The sequence below is a fragment of the Pelecanus crispus genome, chromosome 2 (genome assembly GCF_030463565.1).
Source record: "Pelecanus crispus isolate bPelCri1 chromosome 2, bPelCri1.pri, whole genome shotgun sequence".
NCBI lineage: Eukaryota > Metazoa > Chordata > Aves > Pelecaniformes > Pelecanidae > Pelecanus > Pelecanus crispus.
In genome coordinates, this window is record NC_134644.1 from 149949656 (window position 1) to 149961282 (window position 11627).

Consider the following 11627-nt stretch of genomic DNA (forward strand, 5'->3'; position numbering starts at 1 on the left):
TGTGAAGAATTGGTGTTTAATGTGGACATGTAAGGCAGGTAAATAGTCTGGTCATCAGCTAATTAATATTCACATTGTGCATTTCATGCTGAGATCAGAAGCTAGAAGGGATGGGCTGTTTGTCAGAATTCCTCAATGTATGTGTGTGTATTTTCATCAAGATACCCTTACACAGCTCATTACTGAAAATACATTGTCAGTATCAATTACCAAAGCATCTGCTTTTACCTGCCTTATGCAGTGCATCAAACCGTGTATGAAATAGCTGGTTATGCAGAGGTTCATGAAATGAGTTCAAGACATGAATGAGCTTGACTTGAAGAATTTGTTTATGGTGTCTCAGTTATAAGAGATGTCTGAGTGAGCCAAGGAAATGGCACCATGGGGTAGAGACTCCCACAGAACAGTTGAGATTGGCAGGCACCTCTTGAGATCATCTTGTCCACCCCCCCTGCTCAAGCAGGGTCAGCTGCAGCAGGTTGCCCAGGACCATGCCCAGTCAGGTTTTGAATATCTTCATGGATGGAGACTCCACAACCTCTCTGGGCAACTTGTGCCGGTGTTTGACCACCCTCTCAGTAAAAAAGTGTTTTCTGGTGTTCAGATGGAATTTCATGTGTTTTGTTTCATGGTCATTGTCTCTTGTTCTGTTAGTCAGCACTGCAGAGGAGAGCCTGGGTCCCTCTTCTTCATTCCCTCCCATCTGGTATTTATACACATGGATAAGACTTCTAAGAATCTTCTCTTCTCCAGGCTGAACAGCCCCAGCTCTCTCAACCTTTCTTCATATGAAAGACGCTCCAGTCCCTTAATCATCTTAGCAACCCTGCGCTGGACTCCAGTAAGGAGCTCCAGATGGGTAGATGGAGAGATGCCATTTCTTTACATGGTACCCCCGGTGCAGTGGCACAAGAGGTGGCATATCTTACTCATGCTCCATGAGGTAGCCACCATCTGGAGCTAGGAAACAAGGTCCTGATGGCATGTTTGTGACAGTGCCTCAGACAAGTCAAGAACAGGACAAACAGAGAGGGTAGCAGGGTTGGCAATGGTAGCAGCAAAAGGCTGACAGACAACAGTTGTTATGGTTGGTTGTTCCTTCTGGTACCAGTGACCGTAATTCACATTAACAAAACAAAAAGCAATGGACTGCTTTGGTGCAGTTTTATACCATTGTGTTATTTTTCTCACAGCCGCATGACAGTGAACCGATTCATGAAGAAACACTTGCGCTTGGTGGCAAAGCTTGGAAGATGGCAAGTGTTAAAAGAAGGTGCAGCTCTTGGGGAAGGGAGAAGGGGTAAATAGTACTTATATTTGAATTGTGTGTAGCAGGCCTGCAATATGTAGGATCAATATGTTTCCTAGGAGCTGGATTTGATACAGGATACCTGCCTGCTGTGCTGTGGGTACCCCTGTGATCAATGATTTTGTCAGCTCAGTTGACATCAGTATCACCCCAAGACCCCAGTGCAATTTGGGTTTTCAAGGCATTTGGTCACAAAAGAGCATATGCTGGTGGTACCTATTTTTAAAATTATTACATTTATGGAGTAAGTTGATCTGTTTGGCAAGTGCTGCCCTGCTCTGTAACCTGAGGACAAAAGTGGTTTCATCTGCAGCTGGCTCAGCGTGCAGGCTCCCTAATAGATCACGTATAAGGAAATAATCTCCAAAGGAGTCGAAAGCAGAAAAACAAAACAAAACCCCACAACCTCTACAACAAAGAAACCAGAAAGCCCAACCTGAGAAGTCAGAGGCATTGCTGAGTGTTTGTCTCTGACCCTACTTACGCAGCTGTTTCCTAAAAATGGCAAGTAGGGTGGTGCCTCCCTGTGACAAGAAGAACCCTGCTTTAAGTTCCTGAAACACGCATGTCATGCTACCAAATAGTGGACTGCTTGGCCCCAGTAGCTGCTCCGGACATGAGATATATCTTCTCTGGCCTCTCTGTCAGACCCATACCAAGAGCTCCCACCAGGCACCTGAGGGATCGCAAGTGGCACTAAATGGCTGCCGTTAGGTAACTGAACTGGACCGCTCTACTAAAGAGGGTTTCCTGCCACTTTGTAATGGAATGATGAATTATCTGTATGTTATCTTACTGAAGCTGCAAATGATTAATTATTTTCAGTTTTTAATTTCCAGTATTTTTGATGCATTCAGATAATAAGTACAGCATTTTTGGCAGTGGTTTTTAACGTTCCCTGTTTCCATGCCACAACATCTACTACATGTAGCTAGAAGCAGTTTCTCACTGAATTCCTTATTGGCCAGCAGTATTCTTCATGTGATTTGCATCACTGTAAATGTGAACAGACTGAAAAAGGGCAATTAAAGAGGGGTGTTTGACAAACGTCCCTTTTTTCTTTATGGGTGTTCTTGCTCTGCAACCACAGGAAAGCAGCAAAGCACATAAAACGTGACAGTGGAGCACCCAGCCCGTTGCTCGTTTTTCTGTTTGAGTATTGGTTCCACCTAGAAATCAGAATTAAACACATGATACATACCTACATAACACCTCCCATCTGAGGATTTTTAAGTACTTAATTAGAGCTTTCAGACTCTTGTAAGGCTGTACACTATCCCCTTTCTAGGTGGCTAGCATGGAGACAAGTGAATAATTTATAGCAGGTCTGTGAGACATGCCTGCTCATGTGTTTTACTTGACTGCTAGCTTATGTAGCTGGCCAAAATAAACCTCCATTTGTTGCTGGCTGTTGTTCCTGAGAGAAATGTTGCCTAATAGCAACACTCCCCACCCCCAGATCAATTTTAGGTGAAAGAATGAAATGGTTAGCAATTGGAGTTTTAAAACCTGTGTCTAGGTAAATTTTTCCAGTTTCTTTCAAGCTTCTGGAAGTGGCATGTTTGGCTTCCAGGCAAATTTTGTTTGAGAAGGGTTAATAATACAGTGACTATCCAAGGATCCAGTTTGGTCAGCCAGCTGATGTTCTTTGAAACCTCACTGTTTGGTGTTAACGCAGATTTCTTCTCTCCCTGCCCCTGCCTTCTGTAGGATGGCTGTTTGTGCTCACAGCATTGCTTCTTCTGTTATGTTTTTTTAGAAAAGGGGCTGTAGGATCCCACGGACTTTATTTAGGTAACCCAACATGACTGCAGTCCGCGGAGCCCCGCAGAACTTCCTTCTTCATGGTTATCTGCAGGAGTTGTTCTCACTCCTGGATGCATTTACTGGTGAAAGGGCGCTATTCAGTGGCTTGCCGCAGCCTGGAGACCTCTGGAAGCCATAAATATCTCCGGGCAGCTAACATCAACATGGAGGAGTCTCAAGTTTGGAGCAGGAGACGTGAAAATTGCTTGCAGTCATATCTGTGCCCCAGGGTGTTTCTTGTCTAGAGGCTTGCGTGGGGCCCTTGGCTGTAAACTGTTCTTGTGCTCAAAGCCAAGAACATGGATTTTCACTTTTGTTTCTAATTACGTAGGATAAAACTGCTTTCTTAGGGTCTTTTTCTTAGTCTCACAAGATGTTTACAGGTCACTGACTTCAGTGCTAGCCCAAGACATGAAAGAGACAGCATGGCCAGTTTAGGAACCCTTCAATATTCTCTCTACTCACACACTCTGATGTTTCTTGTGCAGTAATTGGATGATGCCAAAGTCAGATCATTTTCTGATTTTTAAAATCCGTTTAGAGAAGCAAATCTGTTTCAGCATTTCAGGGAGTTAAACATTACAAAGCAAAGGATGTTTATCCTTGTTCCATTCACAGAGATAAAACGCTATTCTGTAAATCCATAGTTACTGTGATTAGTGCAATGTCTATGACAAATTCCAGGCAACCAATTTTTGTCTTGAGTCTTATAGAAGTGTTCAAAAATTGTAATGGGTTTGCCTCAGTGGCTTGACTTGTTATGTGTCTGTAGTGCAGAAGTCCATCAGTTAAAGGATTTATCATAGTTCAACCCTTTTATGGTTGTGTATATTTAAAAGAATTCAGAATCAAATTTTAAAAGTGAATATGAGTTGACATAAATTCAATGCTAAAATTATTGGAACATAATTCAGCACCTGTAACCTACTCACTGACTTCTGTGAGATTGCATTGCTTCAAGTCAGTATCAAACAAGTCTCTTAAGAGCAAGAAGAGCCTCTTAAAATCAATCACAACACTGTATAACCATATGCTACAGCATTTGGTCTTTCTGCATATCATCTCTCCTATGAAGGGATCTTCATCTTGGATGGAATTACAAAATGCATTATCTTTCTTTTCCTTCTCTGTAAAATAGCAGTGAAATAAGCAGTCCAAGTCAGTTCCCATTACAGCGATAGAAACATGCCTGTTAACCACAGTGAGAGCTGGACTCTGTCCTGAATGGCTATACGAGTGATCAAAAGATACATATTATAGGAATGTACAGTTATGCTGTGAGAAACTTTGTTTTCATTCTCTTCAAAGGCTTCAGGCATCTCAGGGAAACCAAGAAAAATCATAACAATAAGTCTTATGAGCACACATGAGTTTATCAAAGCCCTCATCATCTGATACTGATTTCCACTGTGTGTAAATAAATATATGAATAATTTATTTACTTCATCTTTATAATCAAGCAATCCTGGTTTTTTTCTGTCTTTCTTGGCATGGTAGGAGTAACCTCAGTCTGTGTTTCCACCCCGGGCCCATAGCTCTTACTCATGAGTTCACACTGGTGCTTGTTCTCTGGGTGGGATGACCAAGCAAGGAGGGGGTCCTGTTGTGCTAGGTGGGAGCTGTGCACCTCCCTAGCCCCGATCAGTGGGCAGGCCAAGGGAATCAAGGCAAAGGAACTGGAAGCAGTGAATCAGTGTGGTGGGGGAAAACATCACATTTACTTATTTTCAAAATTTGGGGTGGAGTTCTGTTGTGATGAGAGGGTTGTTGCAATTAAAACAAAGCAGATGGATGCTGATAAAAGCAGAGAAGAACAGGCAGAAGTAATGAACTGGGAGAGAAGAAAATGCAAGGGGACAGGGAGTCAGAGAGGATTGGTGGGGACTGGACCAGGTGGAGAATGGCCAGAGTGAAAATACCCCACTGGTGTCCCTGCTGCAGTGCCCTGTGGAGCAGCAGCTTCTCCAGCTCCTCTTGGCTTTGGTCTGCACTGGGGCCTTGAGTGATCCCTCACCAGAATTATTTGTGCTCCCAGAGCCCAGCTGACTCGGGGAAGAGTACTCCTTTCCCTGCCCATGTGCCCCCAGAGGGAGTCAGTTGTTCCTGAATGGGAAGAATCATAGAATCATAGAATCGTTTAGGTTGGAAAAGACCTTTAAGATCATCCAGTCCAACCATTAACCTACACTACCAAGTCCACACTAAACCAATCAAGGGTAGACTAGACTAAACCATGTCACAAAGTGCCACATCTACCCGTTTTTTGAACACTTCGAGGGATGGTGACTCCACCACCTCTCTGGGCAGCCTGTTCCAATGCTTGACCACCCTTTCCATAAAGAAATTTTTCCTAATTTCCAACCTAAACCTCCCCTGGCGCAGCTTGAGCCCATTTCCTCTCGTCCTGTCGCTAACTACTTTGGAGAAGAGACCAACACCCACCTCAGTACAACCTCCTTTCAGGGAGTTGTAGAGAGCGATAAGGTCTCCCCTCAGCCTCCTCTTCTCTAAGCTAAACAAGCTTAGAACTGTGGTTTCACCCAACTTGCTTCTGCCCCGGCTGGTGAGGACGCCTGACAGCGAGGGTAATGTAGCCCTGAGCTATCTGGGTTACCCCAGGTTATCTGGAAAACTGCTCTGAAACAGCACATCCTCATGATGAAGAGAGGATCAAAAGCAGAAGCAAATTCCAAAGTTTGCTTTCCCCAACACAAGTAACAGCAAGGAGAGGATCCGTAACTCAGTCATAACTCACCATCAGAGCAGTGCAGTGGAGATCAGAGGAAGCGCTGCTGTGTGGGGGTTACTGTAGGGATTTTCCTGCTTGGACTCTGGTAGTCTTAGAGGAAAATGGATGTATACTGTTGCTGAGGAAACGAGTCTCCCAGGGAAAGATCGGCTTTTCCCCGGTGTGAATTTTTGCTGCCTCGTGCTCACTCAAGTCAATTAACCTAAAACCTACAAACTGCACATGCCATGGCTCTGTGCAGTTATTATATGGAAGTTTATACAGTTGCATGTGGATTTAATTGTAAACAGCCCAGGAATGGATTCAAGTTTATATTCCTCTTTAAATATTTGTATTCCTATAATGGAATATTGTCCATTTTTCTGTGTAGGTGCCAGCTTACGTGATGACCTCAGTAAATACTTCTGGTTTCATCATTCTCAAGGGGACACAATGACAGTTCAGGATCCAAACCAGATGAATCTCTGTGCTGCTGTTTGGACTGTTGTCTCCTATGTAATTGCTGACATGGAGGAGATGTTGCCAAGGTAATAAAACAGCAAGAAAGACGATTTCTGTTCTTCAGTAAAGATTGTGAGTCCACTAATGCATGTGGTCTACAGCTGTGGGAAATTCTGTTTTTCGCCCTGATTTTGTGCATTATTATGTCTGTTTTCCTCAAAGTACATGCTCTTCTACACATTCCTGTTTCTTTTTGCTGTTCTGATATCTTCCAATTGTGATATTCACTTAAAATTTCTTCTTTTAAGTACTTTTTAGATTTCTGATGAAGGTTTGATACCTCTTTGACTATGATATAATAACCATTTGTATGCAAAGTGATCCTGTGCAGCAGGAAAAATATGCCAAATAAATTCGTTGCATCAGAACAACTAATGTATTGAGTTAGTGTACACGTTCATGGGTTTGTTTTCTGTCTTTCACTCCATGCGTTAGAATGATGTACTGTTAATAAAACAGACATTTCTTTTTACTCTCTTAAGATAATACTGTAGTTTCTATACAGTTTTCAGGTTATAGGACAAATTAATCTTGACTGGTTTAATGGTAATATATGGTAAAATGATCAAATAATGGTCAAAATGCTAAAATAGTAGGGCTTTTAATAGTTCATTCAGCTCCCGCTGTTAAATCTTACTAAAGGTTTCTTCATGCAAGATTCAGATAAACCAAGACATAGAGGATAGGAAGCCAACCACAGGATTCCCAGATCTCCTGTGTTTCTTTGGGCACCTCCCCATGGAAAGCTGTGCGTGTCCTTTTCTTTCTAATGGAAGACTTGCTGTAGTGACATGACAGAGAATTTTGTATGGCAGTTTTTCTCTGAAATGCCATGATGTTTCAGAAACAGCATCACAGCTGTGATTTGTGACCTTCATTACCTGCCAGCTGATATCCAAACGAAGTGCAAGAGCAGATTTTGATTCAGGCTGCTGAAGCCATTCCCAGCCGCCTCTCTCTTGCGGGGATGCCCTCCCCTGCTGGAAGCCAGGCAAGAGAATGCTGATACATTTGTGCTTGGATGGAGGAATTAATCTGGGAATTTGATTCTTGTATACTTTGTTAGGTTTTGGTTTTGGTTTTTTTTCCTGCTCAAAGATTTTGGATATTCAGATGAGTTTCAGGGGTAACGGTAGAGAAGAATAACTGGTGCTGGGGAATATTTTAAGGCATATGATTTCTGCTCATTTCTTTGTGGCATGATCCTTGTTTGTGCATTTAAATTTTACAACAAGCAAACATACAGATGTGAATAACTGTTGCAATATAATCAACACCAAACAGCTAACATAACGAACAACACAGAGTATTAAACCAAATGGTAGGCAGTCCCTGGTGCTGTTAATCAGTTCTTTAGCTGAGCAATAGCTGAGTGATGAGCCATTCATTTTTATAGAATTAATAACCATGGTATCTGTTTACCATGATAATAGCGGTTTTACAGGAAATTTATTAAATATTTCAATTTTCCCTCCAAATCATTTCAGGAATATAAAAGTTTCCTGGAGATACTCTGCTCTTTCTTTTTAATGAAACAGTACTGAAATAAAGTTAGCAAAAATTTCCTCTGCTTTCAAGGCATGATGCCTACGCTTCTTTTTTCTGATTTGCTTGACAAGAGCATAGCTGGTGGTGCTTACCACTGGCAGATCCTCAGCTGTCTCTAAATCCAGCCTTTTGACCTTCACAGAATGTTGCTGACTGTTTCCTGAACTGTGTTCCACATCTTTTTCCCTCAAGGTATGCCACTTTGTACATCAGAGATTCAGAAGGGTTCTCCGTGAAGTTACATTTATTGTTACAAATCTTAACCTTTTCTCACTTGGAAATGGGGTTTATTTGTGTTTTTCTCCATTGCCTCAAGTCAAAAGGAGAATTTCTGGAGTCAAGGAATATTCTGCAGAGGAGAAGAACACTGCGGTATGCACGTGATGCCACAGCACATCCCAAGGTGTGCTTGTTGGCTCCTAGACTACGTAAGATAGGCTGCAAAAATTAAGACCCTGATTCCCCTGAAAAAAATTTAACCTTCACATCAACTTCACATACACAGTTTTAGAGAGAAGCTTGGCAGAGTGGATTTTGAAGAAATGTTCAAAGATCAAAATTGCTATCTTCTTTTTATAGAAATAGTGAAATTAAAAATATTTGAGTTCTCAAATTGAAAAACAAAGGTTTTTTACATGTAAAAACAGGTTTCGTTAAAATAAGACATTATCTTTTTCTATCTGTAATAGTTCTCAGATCTAAAAGTTCAGCTGTTCACAGTGCTGTCCTAATAACCTCCCTGTTCAGATGTACCCCTCCCAAAAATTTCCATAAACAAAGAGATGCTAATAAATTTATTTCCTTTCCCAGTGGGATTTTGTACCTTCTGTGCAACAGATCATCTTTATCCCTGCTCAGTGTAGCAATTATGCTGTTTCAGTTAGTGACAATTAAACATATATTGGTTGGTCAATGTTCAATTCAAGAGCACTTCTGAAGTGATGCAAGTGTGCCGGCATAACTTTGCTTTCCACTGGCATGCCACCTTTGATCTTTGAGAATCTTTTTCAACTTCAGTTGAGAAAGTAACGGCTGAGGATATTATTTATATTACTATTATTGTCACGGTCAGCTGCCATAAATCTGTGCTTTTCATAAGTATTTTGATGACATTCTAAGGTAAAGGGACCATGTGTACGTTTCCCTCTGATAAAATAAAACACTATCAGCTTTGGACTAGATTGCTTTTTGCCCGCAAAGATGTGTGAGCTGAGAGTTGAAAAAATAGTGGTGGTATTTAAATATACGTCAAAAATTTTAATTTCAAATAAACACTTTCCTCAAGGTGTTACAAATCTCTTGCTTCTGCTGAGAAGAAGGGAGGCCCCTGGGTAGCCTTCCTTTCTGCCACAACTCAAAGCTTTCAGACATAGTTACAGAAGGACAAGGCCAATGCATAATTCATTTACCCGACTAGACTATAGCACAAATGCTGATGAAAAGTCTCTTTTCAATACTGCATAATGTAACGTAGGTAATTTTGCCAGTCATAAAAGAAGAATTGCAGGATAGGAAACCGAGTTGGTGCTTTTGTCCTTCATGTGTCAAGACATTATTGGAGTTTCAATGTCTCTTTGAATGATTCAGTTCTGTGTAATCCCACAAGATTTTTACCTCCCTTAAAATAATTAAAAACAAAGAAAGAGAGCTATTTCCTGGAACAAGAGATGAAGCAGTGCTTCTGGTGCTGCTACACTGCAAACATCTCTGGCTGTATATTTAGTTAGTATGCTTCCCCCATAACGATTTGAGACACTTCCATTTACCATGAGTAAATATCAAACTGATCTTGATATCTATATCTGTCTCATGAAATATACATACCATCTAAATGTGCCCAAATGATTAATTTACTGCTGTGTAATGATTAGCATGAAAATCTCATCACTGCACAGGATAGAAATGTTACCACTAATTGCTGTTTGAAGTGAACAATGTTTTCTGCATAGAAATTAATGATGCATGCATCGCAGCTCACTCTTGAATGGGAAAATTCAAGACTTTCTGCAAGAGAAGCATCTTTTTTTTTTTTCCTTCTCTTTTCTGCTAAATAATATGAGAGCCTCATCATGTATAATAGAAAGGAATATTATTTTAATAATATTATTATTTTATCTTTGCATCACACTTGTGGAAAAGTTTTAACTTAGCCTTTTGTAATCTTCTGTCTACAGCAAATGCATGGAAGCACTGTCCACACGCACACCTTAGTCTTTCATGGTCGTTGCTGCTGGAGCCTCCAGCCCTTTTGCACAAAGGTTTGGCCAGCTACGGAGCTGTGACTTGTAGTTACAGTTGTTTAATAAGTGCTAGCACCTGATTAAGGCCTTCAGGCACCTCTCTTCTTAGTAATACTCTTTGCCCTTGGAGGAGGGACCTTGATGAACTTTGTATCCAGCTCTGTGTTTAGCTTGCAGTTTGATTTCACTTCAGGACAGATCAACCTCCTTTAGTTTATGTTAAGTTTCTATTTTCTGGGGTTTTTTTGGTCTTTCACTCTGTCTTTCTTAGCATCTGTACTGTGATATGGATATTAGGAATGACTAACCAACTGGAAAAATATGTGTATTTTGTGCCTTGGGGCTCAAGAACTGCAGGATGCAGTTGAGATGACTCTGAAGAGCAACACATAAGCACATGGGTGAGAGCTCCATCAGGGCCAGCACTTGCCATTATCACTGGCCTATGTTACTGGCAGGCAAGAGCTTTGTGATCAATGCAATGAGTTTTCATCACCAGTCATGACTTTCTTATAACTACGTGAAAATCAGGTTTATGGAAACCAAAGAGGGAAGATCTGGAGGAGGGACGACAAAAATCAGAGCAAGGTAACACTGAGGCAGGGACTGTGACTTCAAGTGCCAATGTTTTACTCTGCTTTTCTGGGTGAGTTGGGCAACACAACCTAAACCTACCTCAGTTTCATTGTTAAATGTTAGTAGTAGTGTTTGGTGCTTGTGTTTGGTGTAGCCTGATTTAACAACACTGTGTTAAAATACATGATGCATGTAAAATGTAAGTTCATAGCAGAGGTGAGGTTCAGTTGGAGGAGAGGAATAAGAAGTTAATGCCTTTTAGCTGCATGAGAATTCATCTGTAAAAAGTCTTTTAGTAATTACTGTTTGCATTTACATTACTTGCGTTAGTCGCATTTGCATTACTATTTGCATTTACTGTTTGTCATGACAAACAAAAAGAAATATTCCTCCTCCAGATACTGCCATTTCAAAATAGAATTTGGACTTATCCTAAATTGTCTATATATATCTTTTTATTTTTCCAGGGATATTATGTCAGTGGTACAGCTGCAGAGAATTCATATCATTGCCTGCACTTAAAAGCAACTTTCCTAGTTCTTTTACACTTCAAGTCGTCATTTTTTATTTTGCTTTCAATTTCTGTCACTAGGACAGAAAGGTATCACAGCTTTTAATATGATACACAATGTAGAGGCTAATGATTGTTCAAAAGCAGATAACAAAATGTCCACATTTTTTAATAAAACTGCCGTGCTGTTCTTTCTGTGGCTATTATCAAGCTTTTGCTCATCAGTCAGATGAGTTTAATAAAAGGAATTACTAGAAAGTGAGCCATGAGACATTTAACCGTGGACAGTGTAAGAGGCGTAAATCACTGCATAGTTTCTGAATGGAAATAAAATTGTTGACAGCTTTACCTCTCCAAATTGCTCATTGTAGAAGCAGAGAAAGCTAT

The 11627-nt window shown here is 40.8% G+C and overlaps 1 protein-coding gene across 1 annotated transcript in view; it reads left to right on the forward strand.

The window, feature by feature from the left end:
* CPQ (carboxypeptidase Q) overlaps positions 1–6395 on the forward strand; it is a 157466-nt gene extending 151071 nt beyond the window's left edge. Inside the window, exon 7 of the mRNA XM_075706260.1 lies at positions 6235–6395. Within this exon, the coding sequence (XP_075562375.1) occupies positions 6235–6395 (161 nt within the window). The remainder of the gene's footprint in view (positions 1–6234) is intronic.
* The last annotated feature ends 5232 nt before the right edge of the window (positions 6396–11627 follow it).